This window comes from Gossypium hirsutum, chromosome D07, assembly GCF_007990345.1.
Source record: "Gossypium hirsutum isolate 1008001.06 chromosome D07, Gossypium_hirsutum_v2.1, whole genome shotgun sequence".
In the NCBI taxonomy this organism is placed as follows: Eukaryota; Viridiplantae; Streptophyta; class Magnoliopsida; order Malvales; family Malvaceae; genus Gossypium; species Gossypium hirsutum.
In genome coordinates, this window is record NC_053443.1 from 11,704,906 (window position 1) to 11,730,155 (window position 25,250).

A 25,250-nucleotide genomic window follows, 5' to 3' on the forward strand; every position below is an offset into this window, starting at 1 on the left:
AAAAGAAAAGAGTGGAGACAGAGAGAGAAGCCGACAAAGGTGGCTGTCGCATGTTGAGTGGTTGGCTGCCGCCACGAGAAGAAGGTCGGATTAGAGCCAATCAGCATTGGCTGTTTGCTGTCAGCCATGATCGACAACTGTAAATTAACTAATTTTATGTGTCCATGAGTTTGCTCTATTTTAATATTCTTACTCTTTAATCCAAATTATTAGATAATCCAATCATCACCCCCCATTTCCTCCTACTTTCCTTTCTTCCCTATACACCTCATTTTTAGGGATGTTACCAAATTCACCTCATTTTATAATTAAAATGCAGATATTTCAATATAATTTTTCAAAAAAAATATTTTTAATATTTTCAATTTGGATTTTTAGTCTTGAAAAATAAATTAAGAAAAATGTAAAAAGAATATAATTTTTTTATAATAAATTTTATATATAAGGGTAAAATAATAATTTTATATAGCGAATTGATTAGATGGTTCATAATCCATTAGAAATATTTTATAATAAAAATTACTTCTTTAGAAGCAAATTGATTCATAATCCATTAGATGGCTCGAATTTTGCCATTCGTATTTATTTTTCTGCATGAAATACGACTATAAACTCAATTCGATTCGATTGATAAGAATCCATCCATCTCGAATGAGAAAAAAAAAAACCAACTCAAAATAGTTTAACTTAAAATAATATTTAAAAAAATTAAAAATTCCTGAATCTGAAAACGGATCCAAAAAAAAATCTTAACTTACAAATATGATTGACCTGAATGTAAAATAATTCCCTCAACCAGAAACAATATGAAAATCCTAATTTTTTTATTCAAAATTTTAATTAACACTTGCCTAGATTTGATGAATTTCCCACATGCACCTTGTTTTAACTAATAAAATCTTTTGGATTAATTTAATCAACAACTTGGACTAATAGTTTGATCACTGACACCTCTTTAAATAAATCTCAATTAACAATTAGAAATTCGTCAATCGGTTGGTGTAGATGCAAAATTTTAATCAAACTTAATTATACAAATTTGATGGAGATTTTCTAAAACTTGATTTAAAGCTGATATATATAATTGCATATACCAACCAGTCAATCATATTCTGAAACTTAATAATAAAATAAAACTAGTGCACCTATTTAAAGGGACATGTCCACAAGTTGCAATATGCAATGGAAAGAATGTACAATAAATAAATAATTCAAAAAAATATGAAATTTATCACACTTTTAAATTTGTGAAGTATAAATTCACTGGCGATGATCAAATAATTACACAAAAAAAAATGTCACAAACATTTTCTTTTTATCGTTAGAAATAAATTTATGTAATTATCTAGTATATAAGGTGATGGTAAGTTTTTATTCTATAAGTAGGATTAAGATTTTGTCAAATATCTTATTTAATTTTTTTTAATTTTTTAAATACAATTTAAGGATATATAATAAAACCTCAACTCTCCAGTAACAATATACCAAATAATTATTCATAAATTTATGATAAACTAATATTATTTTGATATGAAGTTAGAATGCATACAAAATGTATCGTTTTGGGTTGGTTATTTTTAATTGTATTTTATCATAAAATTTTATTAGACCTCGGCTTAATGGTAAGATTGGATCTTTAAGAATTTTGTGAGTTTTTGGTCCAAATTTTAGTTTAAATTTTACCATGTGAGTTATGCTAGATTTATTCTAGTATAGGTCCGGATTTAGATATAAATATAAATTTATATATGAACTTTAATTTTTTGCAATTATACATAACTCATATGTATACATGAAACTTTAGTTTTAATTTAAATGTACATATTTAAATAAATGAATATATTAATTTATTTTCATATTTGACTAATATGATTGTTTATGTATATTATATATCAAACAGAAAATAGTGTTAATTTAATAATGTTGTCATGATTTGTGAAAATTGAATCTAATAAAATTTTCATGCATAAAGTCGCACAAAATCAAAATTTATGTATGACATTATATATTGAATCAAATACATGTATAATTTTGATATTTATCTCTTAAATTTATTTCAAATTTTCAACTTGCTTGTTTATTATAATGATTTGATTTTAATTATAAATAATCATGTATTATTTATGATTATACTTGTAACTAGAACATAAAAAATGTTAATAAAAAGAAAAGAAAAATAAAAGCATAAAATCATGCAAAGACAAGTAACGAACAAGAACAATGTGTCGAGACATCGTCATAAGCCAAACATGTTCCTAGAAATGCTAACTCTCTGCCCTTAAATTAATAGTAAAGTTCTTCCTAGTGAGAGAATTTTTTCTCACTTCATTGCATGAAAAATGTAGAAGTTAAAAATGTCTGAAAGGGATAAACTTTAGTAGTGAATAAAAGAAATATGTATATAATACGATAAGAACATTGATGTGAATGAAGGGTGCTAGAGCTAAGCCCAGTCTTTACGAATGTCAAATGTGTAGTTGATCTCCAAGTGACATTTTTGATCATCGTCAAGAAACTGCAACAAAAAGAGAAATCGATATCGATAAGCATTGAAAAGAAATGTCAAACATGAATACATTAAAAAAATGATAAAATATTTATCTTGATAAAGGTAGCCAAATAATGATAAACATGAGCTATGATTGTTGTTGTCGTTGGTACAAGGTTTGCTGTTAGGAGGATTGGAGGAGGTTTACATGGGGTGCTGAGAGTCTCTAGTGGTAGCTTGTGAGTGTTTGAAGAGTTACGAAGATAGTTGGATAGAATTCTGGTAGTCCTTATATTAATTGGCTCTTTGAGGAGTTTGAAGAGCTGTGTGGGATTTTTTGGATAACCGTCGAGTGGGAAAAAGATTATATGAAACAAAAACGTTACATCATTATGAATCTCTTACCAATTATTTAATATTATTTTCTTATATTTTTATATGTAATCGACACATCATTTTGGCAATTTTTTTAACTTGAATCATTGACCTTTGACCCTAAACCTTAAATTTTGAATTTAGGGTTCATAGTGCAAGATCCAGGGTTTAAAGTTTAGAGTGTAAGATCCAGAGTCCAAGGTTTAAGGTAAAAAAATTATCAACATGATGTGTCAATGATATAAAAAAATGTTAAAATGGCATTAAATAGTTGATAAGAGATATATAAAATGATGTGACGTCTCTGTTTCATATAATCTTTTTCCCGTGGGGAGGGTTGTAGAGTACTACCAGGAATGCTTTATTATGATGTGATTGGATAGGATTTAGTCTTACTCTAGTACAATCAAGAGTATAGTTACGGGAGGCTTTATGGGATATGATAAGAGAAGCATCTGAGTGGACATTGATGTAATTTGGTGATGGCACACGTGATAAGCATGCAAGAATCTTTGTACTAATGAACTCTTCCTTGGTCAAGGGCAAAGCATGGGGGTAGGCAAGTTCTTGGCCCCCTAAAATTACGAAATTTTATATGACTCTTTATACTTTATAAGTTAATATATAGTGAAATTATAGTTTAAACTCTTATAAAAATAATAAAATTTTGATTTAGTCAATAAAATGATATTACATTTTAACCCTTATAAAAATATATAACATAATCTCCGACCTCAAAACAATTTCAGATTTCGCCCCTGTCCATGATCAAGGTGGTTGACTCGAATGTAACAACAAAGTTGAACAACATACCTTTGATTTTGCAGTATATGATCCTCTAGCCATAAAACCAGAAGGGGCTGTTTCTTCTGGCATTTCATGCGTATAAGGCTCTAGCTGAGGACTAAAAGTTCCAATCATATCTTTTGTGCTATAAACTAAAAAAAAAAAAAAAAATCATTTTCAGTCAAGTGTTTTTAATTCTCTCTCTCCTTTTTTTTTTCATGAGTCAAAGACATAGTATATTGGCTTACCCTTAACACCTGTTTTCCATACAGTATTAGTGTACCTGAGACCAGATACAATGTTGTTGCTGACTTGAAAGGTGAACTTCAAGCGATATTGACTACCTTCTTTCAGTGTAAACCATAAGCCATGCGGCTTCCCATCTTCAGGGATCGGAAGAACCATGTCCTGCCTGTCCGCCGACACGATCGACACGCTAAGGAACTTCACTTCCGGATCGAGTGTCTCTGCAACAAAAAATGTATAAAACCATAACCAACAAATGCATTCAAAATGTTGTTCATTGGAGACGTCAAACCCTTCAATGGTTCGATATTGTTTCCGAACAAGGTTTTGTGTCTCGACTTCATGGAGAGCTTTAGTGCGTGAGATGACAGGTTTAATTGTCGAATTGGCTATGTTTGGTGCAGATTTTCTTTGATAGGGTTTGATTGTGGCCATTTAAGGGATAAGGGTTCAAACCCTATGCAAATATCCACATTTCCTTTGGTAGGACGAGGCACTTTGCGAACCTAATGCATCAAGCACTTGAGATCTCAATAAAATTGAGAGACAAAACTCTTGACTGGAAATAATATCAATTCGTTAAAAAATTCTTCAACTCTCAATAAACAACATTTAAAAAACTTTTTTGAAAGAAGTCGGCCTCCCAGACACAAGGGCAGCAGCACTAAAGGAGGGTTGGCAGGGTCAATGCCTTCTTTAAAATGAGAAAATATTATATTCGCTCCTTTAAATTTTATAAATTTATATATTAATAAATTATAAAATTATATTTTTGACTCCTAAAATAATAAAATTTTAATTTAATTATTCAAAAATTATAAAAATGAAAACTAATATAAGGAAGAAATTATATTAATGAAGATTTTTCCCGAAGTACTATTTTCGTGAAGAAGACTACCTACCTCCAATGTTGTTAATATCCACACTTCCAAGAAGCTGTTCTTTCCATTTCCTTAAGCTCTCGTCATCCTACACACAATAAAATCACCAAACCCCATGCATGCATGCATATTGTTTATATAGATTCCACAACTTAAAAAGTCAAATTAAAAAACCTCATCATGTGTGTATGTAAGAAACAAAACAAACCTTGTCTTTTTCAAGCTGTTCTTTGAGAGAGCACTGTGGACCTAATGGAATAGCATTGTCATCTTCATTATCATCATCACTCTCTTCAGGACGAGTTGCCTTGTTATCCTCAGCTTCTTGCTTGTCTTTGTTATCATCTAACGCCATATTAACTGCAACTTTGGAACAGCCAAAGAGACATCAAACAGTGTTCTTTTTTTGACCCTTCCCCAAACAAACAGAAACAAAAACAGAAAAAAAGGGGGTAAGAACAGAAAGGGTCACAATTGTGTGCTAGATGGTTAATGAGTTGAAAAACTCAAATGCACTTGGTCTTCGTTTGTTACTTTATTTATTTTTTATATTTTTTGGTTGGAACGTGAAAGAGGGTATTAGAAAGTGTCATATGTGATGATCCGAAATTTACTGCATTTGTTATTAAGGGGAAAGAGCCATGATTGAAGGTGAGATAAATGGAAACTGATAATAATAGAGTAAGATGGCCTTAAAATGGGATCTAATTTTCAGATAAATATTCTCCCAAATTTATATTATTTCTCGAATTTTTTTTTCGAAAAAGCGTTAAATCGGTTGATTTGCGAATAGGTATGAATTGTATTGAAAAATCAATTAAATTGATGATTGAACTAGGTGAATTGGTTTTTCTATTAATTTTATATTTTTTAATAATTTATTTGATTGAACCAGACAAATTAGTAGAATTGGTCAAACCGAAAATTGGTGGCTTGACTAGTTCGACAATTGATTTGATTTTGAAAACCTTGATTTTTTAATCAAATTAGATTAATAAGTCAAAGAAAACATTTTGATAATACTCTAAAATGACATACTTTTATATGTTAATTACACATATATTTTGAGTACGATTCTACTAATTTGGGCTATTTATGGTTGTTTATCTTGTAGGGACTAAATTGATGGCAAAAGAAAATTTAGAGGCAAAAAATGTGAATTTAAAGATAAAATGAGTTAACATGCAAAATAGGGAAGAATTGGTGCCAAAAATATAAAGTGTAGATGACTTGGAAAAAATTTAAAAGAAGAAATTTATGAACATAAAACTTTATTTAAATTTAAATTTTATTTTTAGGATTATTGTTAGGATTATTCCGATATTATTTAGATTTAATTTCAAATTATATCTTTTGAACATTATCATCTAGAGTTTAAATAGGAATAAACATTTTTTTATTTTTTTATAAAAATACCCGAAGGTCAACATCAATTTATTAAATCTTTCATCACTAACTCATAAATATTCTCAGGGTAATCCAACTTAAAAATCGAATTACAGTTATCAACAATAGCTTGCTTACAAATAAAATCAGCAATCTTATTACAAAATCTGTTGGCCCACAAGACCTTGGAATGGGTGAACTGCTTCAACTGCGTACAAATCACCTCCGTGTAAAAGCCCAAAGGAGTAATATCCTGCCCCCTTTTATTAATGCGGTTTACCAGACTGACACAATCAGTCTCAAAATATACTTTTTGGATATTTAAAGTTTGGATAAACTACAAAAGTAATCACTTTTATTTGTCTCATATTACATTTTAGTCATTTATATTTGAAATGTTACGTTTTAGTCACTTACGTTATCATTTTATTACGAAGTGGTCACTCTACCTTTAAACTCCGTTACCTCCCTAATGACGACCCTACGTGACAGTCCAAATGAGTTTTAAATGCCAACTTAGATATACTACGTGGCAATTCAAATTAAATTTATTTAATTAAAAACTTATTTTCATCCCTGCAACTGGATATCCAAGTTGACATTTAAAATCTATTTGGAGTACCACGTAGGACTACCGTTAGGGAGGTAACGAATTTTAACGATAGAGTGACCACTTTGTAACAAAACGATAACATAAGTGACTAAAACGTAACATTTCAAACATAAGTGACTAAAATGTAATATAAGGCAAACAAAAGTGACTATTTTTATAGTTTACCCTTAAAGTTTTAGCAAATTTGATACTTTCTTCCAAAGCTTTAAATTCGGCCCAGGCAGCAGTCATCTTCGCATCAATAACGCTTCCCCCACCTCCAAGCACAAAGCCATCCGAGTCATGCACTGTCATCCCAACACCAATCTTCTCCGGTGAGACAACAGTATCGAAGTTGATCTTGATGATATCATGAGGGGGTTTGAGCCAACACTTTCCACTCTGAGGCACTGGCAGCATGGGTTTAAAGACCATGTTATGGATCTGGAAGTCTTGACTCAAGGTAGCAACTCTCTCCCACACCACCCTCGCTTCTTCCTCTTTACCTCTAAAAAGAAAATTGTTTCTATTATTCTAGCTATTCCAGAGCGTGGTAACGAAGTCCGAAACAGCCTTATTGTTTCTATTAACAACCATTCAATTTGCATATTTCACAATTTAATCCCTATTTGACATTTTTGTCAAAAATTACTTTACAAAACATATTAATCTATCAACAATTATTCATTTTCCATCATCAACATTCAAAAACATCAAGCTATCATCAATGGCAACTCACAAATTCATCAACCAATTCAAAAATTAAGGCAATGGCTAGCTAGATCACGAAGCAACAATCTCAAAAACATAGAAATAATCAAAAACGAGACAAAAATGCATACCTAATTGAGCTTACAAGCTTGGCCGAATGTTTTGCACAAAAATGACTTCTTTCCCTTCTAAAAATCGGTGGAAGATGGTAATGGAAGATGATGATAATTTTGTTTTGTTTATTTTTAACATTAATTACTATTTTACTTAATTAACCTTTATAAACTTTAATAATTACACAAAATGTCACTCCACTATACTCCACTAACTCATAAATGGCCTATTTACCACTTAAGGACCTTCACTTTAATGTTCTATAGCTATTAGACACCTTTAGCTTATAGAACACAACTTTTACGCTTTACACGATTTAGTCTTTTTTACCGAATTAAGCATTCAAACAGTAAAATTTCTTTACGAAACTTTCACACATATATAATCACATGTTGTAAATACTAAAAATAATATTAAAATAATTTTTTGACCTTAGATTTGTGGTTCTAAAATCATTATTCCGATTTAACTAAAACCGGGATATTACAGCCTTACTCTCTTTATGTAAGAAGGTTTGAAACAAAACAAAACACAAAATCATTCTCTTTTAAAGTAAATGAAAATAAAAATAAATTATGGCTATTCAATTTAATTTTGTTTCATCCATGTTAATACTGTTACTTTTAACCATATCATCCGCTAAAGCTCAAGAGGCTGGTGGTGGTGGCGGTGGAGGAGGAGGAGGTGGTGGCGTTATTGATGTTGTTGCAAAGTTTGGTGCTAAGGCAGACGAGAAAACAGATTTGAGTAAGGTAACAAAAATTTCATATAACTTTATAGTCAGATGGTAAAAGCATGTATAATTGTTTTTCAAATCTCTTATCGTTATATATGTTTGCTTTTTTAGCCATTGTTGGATGCTTGGAAAGAAGCATGTGCCTCGACATCTCCAGCAAAAATTGTCGTTCCTAAAGGGATATATTTTTTAAGTACAGCTACCTTAGATGGTCCTTGCAAGGCTCCTATTGAGCTTCAAGTTGAAGGCACTGTGAAGGCTCCGGCAGACCCTGGTGCTTTCAAGGAGCCTAATGGATTGCCTTCAATAGAATTGAAAATTTCAAATTGTCTGGCGCAGGAGTTTTCGACGGCCAGGGAACCACTGCTTATAAAAGGGAATGTTGCAAAAAGCATGATTATTGTGATTCACTTCCTATTGTAAGTTCTTTTCTTATCGAGAAGTTATGACTTTTGTTTTTATAAATAGAATTAAGTAATATTTTTTTTTTGTTTCATTCTAAAATTAAACAGAACCTAAGGTTTGATTTTTTAACCAACGCAATGGTACAAGGTATAACTACCAAAGACAGCAAGCAGTTCCACGTTAATGTTCTAGGATGCAAAAAATTACTTTCAAACATTTCACCGTATCAGCACCTGGAGAAAGCCCAAACACAGATGGGATTCACATCGGGAGATCAGATTGGGTCAATGTTCTTAACACGGAGATAAAAACTGGTGATGATTGTGTTTCAATTGGGGATGGTTCCAAAAATTTGGTTATCAATGGAGTAACTTGTGGACCAGGACATGGTATCAGTATTGGTAGTCTCGAATTGTTTAAAAATGAAGAACCCGTTGATGGAGTTACTGTAAAAAACTTCACATTGACTAATACTTCAAATGGTGTCAGAATCAAAAGTTTGCCAGGTGTTGTTCGAACATTCACTTTGAGGATACTACTGTGACCAATGTCAGTTCTCCTATTATAATTGATCAGAAATATTGCCCATGGAACAAATGCAAAATAAATGTATGTACATATTTATCAAAATGGTAAGAGAGCAAAAAGAGTTAACCGGTCATTGAATCATTATTTTGTTGATGCAGGAAGAATCAAAAGTTAAACTAAGCAACATTAATTTCAAAAACATTCATGGCACTTCTGTGCTTCCAGAAGCTGTCAAGATTATTTGCAGCGTACTTTGCCGTGTGAAAATTTGGAACTTGTCGACATTGAAATTACGCACAGTGGACCGACTGGACCTGCAGTATCACAATGTTCGAATGTGAAGCCTAAAGTTAGTGGCAAACAAAATCCAGCTGCATGTTCTGCCCTTGTCCCAACAAACCTTGCCCGCACCGCTTAATCAATAGCATAGGTATAAAAAATTTTGATGAGGTTGTAACTTCTATAATTATTTATTTTTTACAAACAATTTTTTTTGTTTTACATTCTATGTTAAGAATTTTTTGCTTAAAATTAATTATTTTTAAAAATACAATTCGACAAAAAATATTGCAATGTGATAACATTTTATGCATTTAGGCTTACGATATAATTATTATTAAAATACTATTAAACCAGATACTATTTAATTATTTTTTATTTATATATATTTTTTGTTTTTTATAACATAAATTGATGCTTTTAAAGAAAATTGAATATTAATGTGAAAACTCTAATTATAATAAAATTAAAATTATCATCCTAATTCATCTAATAAAATAATTACAAAATATTTTCATTTTGAAGCAAAGTTGAAGAGCTTTTTTTTAAGAGTATTTTTTTATTATTCGTATGCACTTGCACTTATGATTATATTTATACACATATTTCAATTTCGTTTCAATTAGAGATTTGGAGGCATCACATTACATACTCAAATGATAGCAGGTTTAATCTATGGTATTGTACTAGATTTAAATAGTTATGACATGTAAAGACGAGCTGAGACCTTTTAAAGAATGGTACTACGATATCTTACAATTTTGAGTGAAGAATGCATTTAATTTGCTAATGTGTATGTTATGCTTTGGTTTAGATTTTCTTTAAACTCACTTCTACAATGAATCATGTTTGAAATCCCATTTAAATGTGTTCTAAATGGATTGAAACTTATTAGTAAGTTCTGTGGATATTTAGGGGTAATTTGGGGATATTTTAGAGTGATTTTGGGCTATTTAGAGGACGACATTGCGACCTCATCCTTGCAATGTCACAACATTCACTTCTGACGTCGCGACCTCACCCAACCAGCAAGTGACGTCATGACTTCATATGTGTGACATCGCGACCTCGCGCGCTACCCCAACATATTGTCCTCACTACATTGTTTTAATTCTTTTTGGCTCCCAAATGTCTTTTTTTTTCAGCCTGTACACTTTCGATCACCCACAAATAGCTTCTAAATGATTGTAGGATGATTTTAAAGTCTCCAAAATGATTTTATCTTATTTCTAAAATTTTATTTAAATTGTTTTAAGTTTTAAGTTATTGTAAAACTCATATCTTCCTCAACCCGAATAACCTCAATTTAAGCGAAGGAACATTTGTTTTATGATTTGGACGTGTCCCTATATGTATTCAATGCCTCGAAATGATTTCTAATTATATTTGAATAATTTTAAATGTTCCAAATTTGATTTATAAAACATAAGTATGTTTCGAAATGGACACTTGTTTCTTTTTTATTTAAAAAAAGTGTTTAAGCTTGAAAGTGTAACTGTAGCATCTCATGTCCATATAGATTTTCAAGATAAGTGAGGGATGTTACAACAAATGACTACTTATCAAGTATCGATACCTGGGTTACAGAGTTACTTTTCCAACTCGAAATTAATGTTTCTAATGGCTCCAAATTATCCGCAATAGTCATAAACGTTCACAAACTTATTCTTTTACATTAATATAAGTCAAAGACAATTCCAGACTCGATGGGGACATGTCCAAGCTTTGAAGTCAAGAGAACTCATTGTAGATCTCCTTTTTTTCATATTCTCTTATACATAGCCTCTTAGGTGGTTATTGAATTTTTTTTATCATTCCCATTTTTCATTCTTTGATTGAGCTGACACTTGTAAACACACACCTTTGAGGCATCTTAGGTTTCTACACATTTGTCTTCATATTAAAGAGTTTACTTAACATTTCTTCTGGTAGAATACCTACAGAGGATTGTAAGGGATTTCTAATTGAGCCAGAAAAGCTAGAGGATTTTAGCTTACTCACAAAAATCAAGGGGAAAGTTCTATTGTAACCATTTTATAAAGATAGAGACTGTAAAGGTTATACCTTAACTTTGAATGTACCAATTCTAAATAGTGAATTGAGAAAATCCTTGGTAGAGACATAGCAAGGTAATGGAGTAGGAAATTATGGCTGAACCACTATAAATCGGTTGTGCAAACTTTTCTCCCTCGTCTTATAATATCTAAAAAAGTTTGTAGATATCTAAAAATATCAATTTATCCCTTCTTGGTTTTTTCTAGTCCAACAATTATAATGGCACATTGGATTGGTTTTTAAAAAAATATTTGTGTACCTTATTTTTGTTTGTGTTTGCGTAAGTGTGTGTGAAAGTACCTAGCAATTCTATATATTATATGGACCAGATCAAATTGTTCCATCTATTTTTAAGGGAAACAATCTATTCCTTATTTTTTTAAAAGAATCAAATAAGACAATATTTTAACAATTAAAATTTCTTGTGTAAAAAATGTCATTTTTTCTTTAATATAGTTAATATTTTTAATATTTTTATAGTTCTTGTTGAGTTTGACTCATATTTCACTCAAATTTGAGAGATAATCTCTCAGTTAAACTCTGTTTATTTGTTTTAGTCGAGCTCTGATTAATTTAGAATGTTTTATTATTATTTGACCTAGGAATTTAGCCTATAATTAAATATGCTCTTTTATAACCTTAGAAAATACACCCATTAATGATTAGAACTTATAACACTTTTGGAGAATTTTGTGTTTACGTTCTGAGGGTTTTTTGTTTTCGACTTTTAGGGTTTAGTTTTTTTTATCTCCATCATTTGTACTCTTCATTCTTTTGCCATTGAAGTAGAATTATCTTTGCATGTGGTTTTTTATTCTCTTTGGAGTGGTTTTTCCACGTTCAATTTGTGTGTTCAATATCTCAATTTCTTCTACTATTCTTTTACTTGTTCGTTACTTAATTAAGTCAATCACCAACAAGTGTTACCAGAGCTAGTTCAATTTTTGTAGATCAGTCCGTTCAGAGATGGCAGCTACAAGGTTTGTAACAACCCGTTTTCAGTGAAATTAGAATAGTGGTTTTGGGACCACAAATCCGACGTCAAAAAATTTATTATATTATTATTTTAATGTCTACAGCATGATAGTAATGTTGTATAAAAGTTTCACGAAGAAATTTTTATCATTTGCATGTTTAATTTGAAAAAAAAAAAGATTAAATTGCAAAATATGAAAAACTTAGTTTGGAGGGTTTATGTTGTAATTAGATCATCCATAATGTGACTGGACTTATATGGACACATTATTAATGGTTTTAAAGGTTTTTAATTAATGTTAAAGTTGTAATTTAATAAAATAAACTTAGTAAAATAATGAAAACAAAATTGTATCACTTTCTAACTCATCTTCAACCGAAAATAAGAAATAAAAAACCCCATTATTGTGCTTTTGAAGGTTCGACCACAGTATCCTTGCATGTAAGTGCATTTTCAACTCGTTTTTAATTATTTCTATATTTTCGGGATCGTTGTAGCTTAATCTAGCTAGCTCGGGGACTAATTTGCAAAATTGTTAAAATTCTAGGGTTTTACCATGAATGTGTGTTAGTTGTTTTTCATGTTTGATGGATGAAAATGAATATTTGATGATAGTTGAACAACTTTTGTAAAGGAATTTTTGATGAATTTGTCATTTAAGGATTTAATTGAAACATAGAAAAATGTTCATGGTAAAAATGTGAAATAAATGAAGTATAGGCTTGCTATGGACCTAGGTGGTATTCGACCATAATGGGTTGGTACTAAATTGCATGAATTTTCATTTTTATGAGATAGGGACTAAATTGTACTAAATTCAAAATTTTAAGGGCAAAAGTGTAATTTTTCCAAAACATGATTTTTGAATTAAAGTGAATAGAATGAAGTTTGGATTAGTTAAATTTGATTATATAGATCAAGAAAAGCAAAGTACGAATTTAGATCGAGAAAAAGAAAAAGTATTAGATTAATCGATCGTAATTCTCCATTCGTGTTTAAGGTAAGTTTGTATGTTTAATTAGCATTAAATTATGTTTGACTTAAATGCTTTTATGATATATTCTTGGTATTACGACTCTACGAAATTATCCAACAAAGTTTCGGCGACTTTTAAATCCCGTTTGAACCTTAGGAATATATAGGATATAAATGACATGTCATTAGGGGTTACCGTGTTTCGAGTGCTGGTCTTGTACGTCCTACCAATGGCTGAGTTTTTGGCATGTGTTGCGATTACTTGACAGCTTGTGTGAACAGTACTATGTAGCTACGTCTTGACTGATAGCTTGTGTGAGCAGATCCATTTATGGCTCGAAAGAGAAAATTGATACAATATATGATATAGTTGTGGTTCTGACCATATGTTGGCACATAGTGTGCGGGATTCTCGTGTATCCAATATTATTCTAGTGGTTCAACGGGTACACAAAAAGGGAAGGATTGCTATAAGCATCGACTTATAATTTCACGAAAGCATGGGAAAGGTGTGATAAGATATTGATTAAAGATTTTTAGTATGTTCATAATAGAATGAACGTTTACATGGAAAGCTTAATGAAGCTCTTTTTTGAATAATGAGTTTGGTTAATTTATATGCTAATCACATTTGTGAATTGTTGTTGGTCTTTAAGCTTGTGCCAAGCAATGTTGGATATGTTCACTATTTGCCTTTAAACTTTTATAATGAAATGGTAAGTAATGCTAATGATTTACGAACTTACTAAGCATTATATGCTTACTTGTGTGATTTTCTCTTATGTTTCTAGTTAGTCGGAGGTTCATGTGGTTTGGAAGCTTGTCGGAGATCCATCACACTATCCATCGGTTATATTAGTATATTTTGAAGATTTTGAGTCATGGTTATAATGGCATGTATAGGTGTCTTGTTTAATGAATTTAGCCATTATGTGTGGCTTGTATATATGTTATTTTGGTTGATGAATTAGTTGGTATGATATTAAGATTATATGGTATTTTGTGTGGTTGTTAATTTGATGTTGTGTTGGTTAAGATGATGGTAAGGAAATGTTGATGGAAATGATATAGTGGCAATTAATGGTTGATGTGGAATTAATGTGGCATAATGTTGAAAATGGCTAGTTTTTGGTAATTTGGAAGTGAACATCTTTGGCCAAATTAGTATGGTACATGTTAGTTGAGAAATGGTCATTTTGCATTGGTTGTTTATGAATTTTTGGTATAAGATCATTATGAAAAATGTGTTAGTGAATTTGTTCATTTGGTAGTTAAATGATGATTGAATTGGATAGTTGATTAAATAAGTTTGTTTGTGGAAGTTGAGGTGACATTTTGGCATATTGGTTGTATGGATAGTTTCTATGTTGTATAAACTTGGATATGTATATGCAAAGTGAGTTTTGAATGCTTAATTTTAGGTGCAAATGGTTTGTGCATGAGTTGTGAGTTTGGGTGAGAAAAATGTCTTGGAAATGGCCTTTTTTTCCATACGGGTAAAGACACGGGTGTATGTCTCAGCCGTGTATGACACACAGCCAGGCGACACAGACATGATTCCCCTGTAGCTTTCAAAGGGTTACAAGTCAGGTTGTTACACGACCTAGCACACAGACATGTGAGGTTATTTCGAAGGGTATACGGCCTGGCACACGGGCATGTGGCTTGGCTGTGTAGCCCAAGTCAGTGAGTTATACGGGTGCAGACACTGGCTGGGACACAGCAGTGTGTCCCTATTTTGAATACCCACACGGCCTAAGACACGGGCGTGTCTCACCCTCATCATAGGTGAAAAAAGAATCATGTAACAAGTATATTTAAAAAAAAGTTGATATAAAAAACAAATAAGGCATTTTTTTGAAATGGTTAGGGAACCATTATGTTTATTTTTTCTACTTCTCATATGAAAGATATAAAAAGACAAAAACACCCTCAAAATAATATAATACACTTTGTAAACAAATGTTAGTTTAATTATTACCCAGCAGAGTTGTCGCTCCTTTGACTTGTGACACCAACTCAGTAAAGGCTTAAAATGTAATATAAAAAATAAATTAATAACGGATAATTTTATTTATTATTTTTTATACAATGCCTAGCAACAATGTCAATGCTAATCAAGCTAAAACACAGTCGGTAATTTCATTCATCATTTTTATTGCATTAAATAAATATCTTATTATATAGAGAAACCTAAAATAATTATATTAATTCATATGTTAGTTAACTCTTTTTACTATATGATTTTATTGCATCAAGTTTGTTGGCAAATTAACCTCAAATTTATATACCCAAACCATGTAGAAATAAAAGAAAGGAGTTAATTCCCTTCCAAAAAAGAAAAAGAAGAATAAGAGCTAATTATAGTAAGTAAAACTTGGTCATATTATTTACCCACACTAATTAAAATAGAAAATATTTAGTTGGTTGTAATTTGGTCTTACTCTCTTTATATAAGAAGGTTTGAAACAAAACAAAACACAAAATCATTCTCTTTTAAAGTAAATGAAAATAAAAATAAATTATGGCTATTCAATTTAATTTTGTTTCATCCATGTTAATACTGTTACTTTTAACCATATCATCCGCTAAAGCTCAAGAGGCTGGTGGTGGTGGCGGTGGAGGAGGAGGAGGTGGTGGCGTTATTGATGTTGTTGCAAAGTTTGGTGCTAAGGCAGACGAGAAAACAGATTTGAGTAAGGTAACAAAAATTTCATATAACTTTATAGTCAGATGGTAAAAGCATGTATAATTGTTTTTCAAATCTCTTATCGTTATATATGTTTGCTTTTTTTAGCCATTGTTGGATGCTTGGAAAGAAGCATGTGCCTCGACATCTCCAGCAAAAATTGTCGTTCCTAAAGGGATATATTTTTTTAAGTACAGCTACCTTAGATGGTCCTTGCAAGGCTCCTATTGAGCTTCAAGTTGAAGGCACTGTGAAGGCTCCGGCAGACCCTGGTGCTTTCAAGGAGCCTAATGGATTGCCTTCAATAGAATTGAAAATTTCAAATTGTCTGGCGCAGGAGTTTTCGACGGCCAGGGAACCACTGCTTATAAACGGAAAGGTTGCGAAAAGCATAATTTTTGTGGTTCACTTCCTATTGTAAGTTCTTTTCTTATCGAGAAGTTATGACTTTTGCTTTTATAAATAGAATTAAGTAATAATTTTTTTGGTTCATTCTAAAATTAAACAGAACCTAAGGTTTGATTTTTTAACCAACGCAATGATACAAGGTGTAACTACCAAAGACAGCAAGCAGTTCCACATTAATGTTCTAGGATGCAAAAACATTACTTTCGAACATTTCACCGTATTAGCACCTGGAGAAAGCCCAAACACTGATGGGATTCACATCGGGAGATCAGATGGGGTCAATGTTCTTAACACGAAGATAAAAACTGGTGATGATTGTGTTTCAATTGGGGATGGTACCAAAAATTTGGTTATCAATGGAGTAACTTGTGGACCAGGACATGGTATCAGTATTGGCAGTCTCGGATTGTTTAAAAATGAAGAACCTATTGATGGAGTTACTGTAAAAAACTGCACCTTGACAAATACTTCAAATGGTGTTAGAATCAAAAGTTGGCCAGGTGCAGAACCCGGCACTTGTTCGAACATTCACTTTGAGGATATTACCGTGACCAATGTCAGTTCTCCTATTATAATTGATCAGAAATATTGCCCATGGAACAAATGCAAAATAAATGTACGTACATATTTATCAAAATGGTAAGGGAGAAAAAAGAGGTAATCAATCATTGAATCATTATTTTGTTGATGCAGGAAGAATCAAAAGTTAAACTAAGCAACATTAGTTTCAAAAACATTCACGGCACTTCTGCGCTTCCAGAAGCTGTCAAGATTATTTGCAGCGCTACTTTGCCGTGTGAAAATGTGGAACTCGCCGACATTGAAATTACACACAGTGGACCGACTGGACCTGCAGTATCACAATGTTCGAATGTGAAGCCTAAAGTTAGTGGCAAACAAAATCCAGCTGCATGTTCCGCCCCTGTCCCAGCAAACCCTACCCCTACCTCTTAATCAATATCATAGGTATAAAATTATTTGATGAGGTTGTAACTCTTATAATTATTTATTTTTTGCAAACAATTTTTTGTTTTTGTTTTACATTCTATGTTATTAAGAATTTTTTGCTTAAAATTAATTATTTTTAAAAATACACTTTTACAAAAAATATTGCAATGTGATAACATTTTTTGCTTTTAGGCTTTCGGTATAATTATTATTAAAATTCCATTGAACCATATACTATTTAATTATTTTTTGTTATTTATCTATTTTTTTTTGTTTTTTATAACATACATCGAAGTTTCTAAAGAAAATTGAATATTAATGTGAAAAATCTAATTATAATAAAATTAAAATTGATCATCCTAATTCATCTAATAAAATAATTGAAAAATATTTTCATTTTGAACTGAAGTTGAAGAGCTTTATTTTAAGAGTCTTTTTTTATTATTCGTACGCGTTTGAACATATGATTATATTTATACACATATTTCAATTTCATTTCAATTAGAGATTTTGAGGCATAACATTACGTACTCAAATGATAGAAAGTTTAATCTATGGTATTGTTCTAGATTTTAATAGTTATGACATGTAAAGACGAGCTTAGTCCTTTTAAAGAATGGTACTACGATGTTTTACAATTTTGAGTGAAGAATGTATTTAATTGGCTAATTTGTATGTTATACTTTGGCTTAGATTTTCTTTAAACTCACTTCTACAGTGAATGATAGTTTGAAATCCCATTTAAATGTGTTGTAAATGGATTGAAACTTATTGGTAAGTTCTATGGATATTTAGGGGTGATGTGGGGATAATTTGCAGTGATTTTGGGCTACTTAGAGGATGACATCGCAACCTCGTCCTTGCAACGTCACAACATTCACTTCTGACATCGCGACCTCACCCAACCAGCAAGTGACGTCATGACTTCATATGTGTGACATCGCGAGCTCGCGCGTTGTCCCAGCATTTTGCTTCACTGCGTTGTTTTAATTCTTTTTGGCTCCCAATCGCTCTTTTTTTTAGCCTGTACACTTTTGATCACCCACAAATAGTTTCTAAATGATTCTAGGATGATTTTAAAGTCTTAAAAATGATTTCATCTTATTTCTAAAATTTTATTTAAATTGTTTTAAGTTTTAAGTTATTGTAAAACTCATATCTTCCTCAACTAGTTGATTTTAGTAGTTTTTGGATGTTTATTTTGGCTTATATGGCATGTAATAGGTTGAGATGAAAATGTTTTGAGATTTGATACGTATATATGATGTAGCCTATCATAAGTGTGGTTGCTTGTAAGATTAAGATGTGAATGACATGATAATGTTATGTGTTCACTTGTATTGTGGTTAACTTGTAATCTTTTTGCATTGTTAATGTTTGGAGAAAAACTTTGGTATGTTTAAAATGGGTAGAAATGTGTACAATTATGCTAGGTGTGAGCTAATGTTATATATTTGTGGCATGAAAATATACCTTTTGTCCTAAATTGTTTTGTTTTGATTTGAAGTGCCTTTAAATGGCATATTAGTTAGAAGGTTTAGGTTGTTTGAATTGATATGTTTTTGAATGTTTAAAGTGGAGTTAAGTTAATTGAATGCAATATCAATTGGGGTAACTTGTTGGGAAAGTTTAGGTTTTGAAATGGCTTGTTTTAAGGGTTCCTAAAGCTAGTTTTAAGCTTTGTAAATGTATGCTATGATTGAATTTTTTTTATTTATTTTCTTTTAGTTAAACATTTATTAATATACTGACTTTATGTTACCTGTTATAAACTGTTAACGTGTCATAGCATCTCGTAACCCTAGTTCGGTGACGATAACGGTTGAGGGGTGTTACATGATCCGTTAAGTAACCCTACAAAATAGTTAACAAATCATACCTCCACTCACTAATCCCCCATATAGGGATTAGTTCCTCATGGCGTTCATAGACAATATATAATCGATGTAAAGAGAAAGCATGCTAATTAAATCTACAGGATATAGTGAATGAAAGAGTCTGACTGTATTGAGATTTAAGCGTAAATCCACAGAGTTGAAAGATTCCACAATCCAGATCTCTTAAAATCAACAAGAACAAGAAAACTGAAACGTAAGAATGAAAGAAAATATTAAACTAAATTTTACACGAAGAATCTAGGTTAAGGGAATGATGTCCATAACAAGTGCTAAAGGACCCTATTTATAGCCTTTAAGTAGCCGTTGTCCCTAACCCTAGGTTAGCTGAAGTTCTTGAGTTTTAAGTTTGATTGTGCAGACCAAAATGCCCCAACTTCGTATTTATTTTGTCATTGAGTCGATGTCGCGACACACCAGGACTTGTGTCGCGACATAGCAACCAGTATACTCCTCTGCACATATCTTTAGGGGTATGTCGCGACACCCTAAGTCTATCTCACGACATCAAAGGTAGTATTGAGATTTCTTCATTCTACTCCCTATGTTGCGACATCGAGTATCCCGTATTGTGACATAGCAACCAGTATCAGTTTAAAACGCCTTCTAAAAGTCTTCTGCACACTCACAAAGTGCTTTAGCTCACCTTTAAGCCTCATTTGGCCCTTAAGGTTAATAAAAGACTCAATTTGCACATTTTATTGAATGTAAATAAAACTAAGAAAACATAACTAAAATGTAACGAAAATGTTTGTATTCAAGCTCTTTAAATGCGAAACTAGTTTAATCTGTTACACTGAATTATGGCAAATCAAACTCCCCTACACTTAAGTCATTGCTTATCCTCAAGCAACATAAAAAAAATGAAAAATAACAATGAAAACCCTTGAGAAAATATATACAAGTATTGACTTCAAAGCATATAACTTAGGCATTTCATGCTTACTAACAATTTCAACATGATGCGTAGATGACTTACCACTTTTAATTTCAAACATCTAAGTTCAGTATGTTACAAAATATACAAGTATTAAGGGTTTCACCTATAGAAATCCATCAACAAATCATACAAGTACTTTGATTATCCGAGAAGCATACAAATAGTTTGTGCATATGGTTAGTATAATGTACATTCATGTATAAAGATAAATTAAGTCACATAGGGCTTTTCGGCTTGTAACATTCTAAGGCTTAGGACATGTATGAAATTCAAAACAATAGGCATCAAAGGGGTTACAATTACAAAAATAGTTTGGCACATCGTATTGGTCCCTATTCTTCCCCTCTTAATGACCCCGACCCACTCACCGCCTTATTTCTCCTTCTCTCACCTTCCTTATCTCTCTATAGGAAATCATAGTACAACATGGTAACAACGGCTAGCCTACGAGTTTTTCTGCACTAATGAATAAGTTTCTCTTTCTTTTGTGACTTTGTCACTTACTTTTTCATCTCATCTCACTCAATAATGATTTTCATTTTTCAAGAACTTTTTCTACTCATATTACTTTTACTTCTTTGGATTTTTCTTTTATTTTGCACTTTTAGGCTAGTCTATAGTTCCCATATCACACTAATTCTTCATATTTCACTCTATTTTTACAAACTTTGCCTTAATGTATTTACTTAACCCTCAATACGTATGGTCAGTCATCTATTATAGTGTAATACAATACCAAAGAAAAAGGGTAAATACAAATTAACGTTTTTAGGCTTGGGGTTTGTAATGAGGTTTATCAAGAAGTGTCAATAAGCTCAAAATCAGTACTAAAGGTAAATATTAATAGGTTGGCTTTTTGCTTGGGATATGTTCCAAACAATCCCTTAACTCATCCCTAAATATCTCAACATGCACAAATTTAATCAACCAAACAAACACACATTCTCCTATTCATCATTCATACCAGCATGCTTATTTCTTTGTATTTTCTATATCATTTGGTACAAGTGATTGCTTAATACATATTTATAGTGTAACATATAGAACTTAGTAGTCTAATAATCAAAAATTTAAAATCACCTACCATCATGCCAAATTTGTTCATAAACACAAGAAACCTATTTACATGCTCTTAACCAATCACTTGTATTTCTACAAGCTCAAACACACAAAAGACAAGAAAAATCAAATTTCCTATGTTACCCCTCACACTTTAGTTGACACATTGTCCTCAATGTGTAGTCCATACAAAGGTAAGGAAAGAAGTTACTTGATTGATCGTGGTTGCTCAATTTGTTAATGGTAGGAGCTTCCTTCCTTTTTATTTTGTGAAGTTTTAACTGTTTGTGTCTCCTTCGTGTTAGGTTCCTACATAATAAACTTAAACAAAATTCAATAAAATCAAAGCTATACTATTAATCCTACTCCTATAAAGTTTAAGTCAAAATTATCCAGAAATTAGTGCAAGTTTAAACAAAATAAAAATGGTCAATCATCCTCATCATCATCCCAATTTGGTCTTTACCTCATCTCTATCGGAGCTTTGCCCTTTCCTTTAACATATGTTTGGTGAGAGTTCCCACCTATTGAATGCGCATAACGTGTTGAGCTTCGCATGATAGGCCACTTTGGTGTAGAAAATTGCAGTTGAAATGTTGTTTCATATTCGTCCTCCGTCCAAAGATACTCTTGAGCAGCACCTTCCTTCTCAAGATTAGCCCCATCATCCTGATGAGTCAGAGTCGACCTAAACATATCCGAGGGATAATTCAGAGTGCGTAACTCATTCATTTTTGCAAATTCTTGGAGTACCGAGCCTGTTTCCTGCATCCATCTTATCATCCCATCGAGTTTCGCTTTTATGTTCCCATGTGCTCCCTTTCTATCCTTCAATTGATCTCTCTATTTGAGTGATGCTGGTATGTTTGTTTTATTCTTCCTCATTTGATTCCATTCTGTAATTTGTTTTCATTAAGTTCAACGTACTGAGTGTATAAGGTGTCACCAATGATGCTTCTGGTTGGCTTCAAAAACTGTTCGTTTTCACTCATTGGCACTTCTGCCTGGCGACATAATGTTGTTACGAGATAGGGAAAGAAGAATCCAACTTTTTGGCTCTGTACGCACCATTTCATTTCTCGAAAGATCCAGCACCCTACACAAATTTATTTTCGTTGCAGGATACCATATAATAAGACAGCTTGAAACACATTAACATTAGAGACATTCAATGCGGGTGCAAGTCTAGTGCCAATAAATTGCATCCACATTTTAGCAACAAGAAACATAGTAGGCTGATTAAAATTCGTGTGAAGCTCAGTGCTTGGTCTATAGTTCCAACTACCTCTGCCTCAGGTTAAATACTTTATAACATCTTCCATGTTAATATTTTGGAATTTCTCTAGATCTGTATTATCAATAAACCCTTAAACCCACAAGTGTCATTAGGGGAGATTGGAACATCTTTCCTCCATACTTCAACATCAAGTATCACTATATTATAGCCTTGCTTAAACATTTGGTTCTTAAGGGATGCATAAAATTCTTGCACTACAAGTATGTTTGCATTATTCATGGGAGTAACTCAGAACTGCTCCCATTGATGGTAACAGACCAAAGTCCAGATTTCTTTGCAGTGTATCATCGAAGGTTCAAACCCTTTTTCCTAGATTAGTGGTCTCCCTTGTGACTCAAGAAAATATTTTTCCATGTTGGCATTATGAAATCGTACGGGGTCAAACACACGGTGTTTCTTGAACATAAGTTCTCTTGTTCTTTTTAAGAGGCATATTATAAACAATATTTCCAACAAAGATATAAGCAGTAATCAATAAAATAGTAGAAAAGGTTAAGAATACTTGAACCTCAACTTTTGCTAGACTTGTGTAACCTTAACTTTTGCTGGACTTGTGTGCACTTGCCTCTTTGTTTTGTTGTTGACAACTCCTTCTAATGTAGTCTTCCTAGAATTTGGAATAAAGGATTTAGGATTTTAATGAGAAAAGGGGCTTTGGGGATTAAGGGTTTTGAAGAGGTTTTGAAAGTGTTTAAATGTTAGAATGGGGTTAGATTGAATTAAAGGTATATTTTTATGTTTAAAAAGACTGTTCTTAGGGTTAAAAATTAGGTAAAATCATGGTTATTTCGCCGGGTCGGGTTGACCCTGCAAAAATTTGTAGCGATGTCACGACACAGGGGTTCCGTGTCGTGACATCCCTAGCAAACTACTGATGTCACGACATTGTGGTTCAATATCGCGACACATCCTATAGTTTTGGAATTCTAAGAAAACTATCTTCTATGTCTCGCCACATGAGAGTGATGTTGCGACTCTAATATGATTTTAGAAAATATTCATTACTAACCATGGTGTCGCGACATGACCTTGTTTTCCCAAAATTTGATCTTTAGAGTGCTTCGAGTGCTTGTTAAACCTATTTTTTCACATACCAGTAATATGTTAACAATTTGGTTAGTAAAATATATAGTTAGCACAGTTAGTAATAATCAATCGATGGAAAGATGTTAGGTCCTTCTGCTGAACTCTTCCGTTAACTTAGTAAATATGTACCAGGTTGTTCCTTGTAATTTGTTTCTATCTGTATTAGTCCAACACCCATCATGCCATTATATCCGTCTGCTATTGTCTTTTTCTTTGAATTTACCTTTCCAGCCTATTTTAACGATCGACAACTCTTTTCGCAAGTCATAACTATTGATGATTTGCAAAGCCATATAACCACACGATTGGTTTACTTGGTATTTAGCATTCATGCTTTGGAAAAAATTTGAGGAATATGGTTCACAACTGTTGCCTATGGTGTTTATGTCCTTTTCATTGATCAGGTATGGCTTTTCAGGAGAATTTCTTAATGAGATCGGTAGAGTAATTGAGAAAAAATATTGTATTACGCTACTGAAATTTTGTCTCTGCGGGCTTTTAATTCATTCATTAGCCTACAAATAATTCCCATGTTACACTAATTAAGAGCCAAAGCTAGCATCCCATTACCCAAAGTAGCTTTGTAGATAGTGAGTTACCCCTTGAGCTCCACAATTTGTTCCTTCAAAGTCGTTATTGTGGTTTTGAAAGCATCATTCCTCTCAATCAACTTCTTGGCCTAGTCATCCATAGAGGCATTGAGGGTCTCTTTCATCTCTGCCACATAATCTCTGAGTTGTTCTCTCATCGAGTCCAACTCATCGGTGCATCCCTCAACTACCTCAAGTATGTCATTCACACTACTCATGGATTCCTCGAGATTGGTCACCCGACCTTCAAAAGTCAACACAATATCCCTCGATCAATTTTTTTCTTGGACCTCCCACGGGACTCCATCGGGATATTTTGTTCATTTCCTCATTTTGTCATCTCAATTGGCACCTTCGAACACTACCTCGAATACTAACTATCACGGGGCTAAAACTTAAGTCTGGCAAACCACGTGGCCTTAGGCAATTTCTTGGGTTCAAATTAGCCTAAGTTAGCCTTACTCTCGAAAAATGAGAATTCTTGTAGAAAATTTCTAAGGCACCAAAGTAAAGTGGAAGCAAACTCGAAAAAAAAGAAGTCATAAACAAACAAAAAAGCTAAAAAAAAATAGTGCACACCAAGTGTTTAAGTAAATGCCCTCAAAAGATTTTTTAACTTAAGAATGAAGTGATTACAAATGAAGGGGAAATGCTTTATTTATTGCTGACATCTCCTAAATCTAATGGTACGATTCGAATTACATCAATGGCTGAGATTAGTTCCCGTCTACAATGAGTAAGTCCTATGAGATTTAAATTCTATACATGTTTATCCTTTAGGATATACAATAATTATCCTGGTAAA

At 32.2% G+C, this 25,250-nt stretch overlaps 4 protein-coding genes across 5 annotated transcripts; 3 read left to right on the forward strand and 1 right to left on the reverse strand.

Annotated features, from left to right (window-relative positions):
* Positions 1-2,239: 2,239 nt before the first annotated feature.
* On the reverse strand, positions 2,240-5,301 carry LOC107956619 (rho GDP-dissociation inhibitor 1). The gene is made up of 5 exons (XM_016892218.2): positions 4,985-5,301; positions 4,798-4,864; positions 3,898-4,116; positions 3,677-3,801; positions 2,240-2,515 (listed from the first exon to the last, which is right to left on the reverse strand). The coding sequence occupies exons 1-5, from the start codon at positions 5,129-5,131 to the stop codon at positions 2,444-2,446; spliced, it is 630 nt and encodes a 209-aa protein (XP_016747707.2). The 5' UTR covers positions 5,132-5,301; the 3' UTR covers positions 2,240-2,443.
* Positions 5,302-5,910: 609 nt separating this feature from the next.
* Positions 5,911-9,240, forward strand: LOC107956616 (uncharacterized). Of its 2 annotated transcripts, none has more exons than XM_041097477.1 (4): positions 5,911-7,217; positions 8,225-8,331; positions 8,427-8,734; positions 8,868-9,240. In XM_041097477.1, exons 1-4 carry the CDS (start codon positions 7,127-7,129, stop codon positions 8,902-8,904), a joined length of 543 nt encoding a protein of 180 aa, XP_040953411.1. In that variant the 5' UTR covers positions 5,911-7,126; the 3' UTR covers positions 8,905-9,240. The 2 variants fall into 2 exon arrangements, with proteins under 2 accessions (XP_040953411.1, XP_040953412.1); XM_041097478.1 differs by having other exon boundaries at positions 5,935-7,217; positions 8,828-9,240.
* On the forward strand, positions 8,914-9,666 carry LOC121203516 (polygalacturonase). The gene is made up of 2 exons (XM_041096807.1): positions 8,914-9,260; positions 9,474-9,666. Exons 1-2 carry the CDS (start codon positions 8,914-8,916, stop codon positions 9,664-9,666), a joined length of 540 nt encoding a protein of 179 aa, XP_040952741.1.
* A 6,421-nt stretch (positions 9,667-16,087) lies between these two features.
* Positions 16,088-17,762, forward strand: LOC107956009 (polygalacturonase-like). Its single transcript, XM_016891767.2, has 4 exons — positions 16,088-16,234; positions 16,517-16,639; positions 16,731-17,246; positions 17,324-17,762. The coding sequence occupies exons 1-4, from the start codon at positions 16,088-16,090 to the stop codon at positions 17,582-17,584; spliced, it is 1,047 nt and encodes a 348-aa protein (XP_016747256.2). The 3' UTR covers positions 17,585-17,762.
* The last annotated feature ends 7,488 nt before the right edge of the window (positions 17,763-25,250 follow it).

Bases quoted from the DNA above. Each gene is read 5' to 3' on its own strand.
- LOC107956619 (XM_016892218.2), bottom strand. From the start codon at position 5,131: ATGGCGTTAGATGATAACAAAGACAAGCAAGAAGCTGAGGATAACAAG. The intron at 4,865-4,984 runs GTTTGTTTTGTT...TATTGTGTGTAG, and splicing joins AACAGCTTGAAAAAGACAAG to GATGACGAGAGCTTAAGGAA. The intron at 3,802-3,897 runs GTAAGCCAATAT...TTTTTTTTTTAG, and splicing joins ATGGAAAACAGGTGTTAAGG to TTTATAGCACAAAAGATATG.
- LOC107956616 (XM_041097477.1), top strand. From the start codon at position 7,127: ATGAGGGGGTTTGAGCCAACACTTTCCACTCTGAGGCACTGGCAGCAT. The intron at 7,218-8,224 runs GTAGCAACTCTC...CATCCGCTAAAG, and splicing joins TCTGGAAGTCTTGACTCAAG to CTCAAGAGGCTGGTGGTGGT. The intron at 8,332-8,426 runs GTAACAAAAATT...TTGCTTTTTTAG, and splicing joins AGAAAACAGATTTGAGTAAG to CCATTGTTGGATGCTTGGAA.
- LOC121203516 (XM_041096807.1), top strand. From the start codon at position 8,914: ATGCAAAAAATTACTTTCAAACATTTCACCGTATCAGCACCTGGAGAA. The intron at 9,261-9,473 runs GTGACCAATGTC...CTGTGCTTCCAG, and splicing joins TTCACTTTGAGGATACTACT to AAGCTGTCAAGATTATTTGC.
- LOC107956009 (XM_016891767.2), top strand. From the start codon at position 16,088: ATGTTAATACTGTTACTTTTAACCATATCATCCGCTAAAGCTCAAGAG. The intron at 16,640-16,730 runs GTAAGTTCTTTT...AAAATTAAACAG, and splicing joins TTTGTGGTTCACTTCCTATT to AACCTAAGGTTTGATTTTTT. The intron at 17,247-17,323 runs GTACGTACATAT...TTGTTGATGCAG, and splicing joins GGAACAAATGCAAAATAAAT to GAAGAATCAAAAGTTAAACT.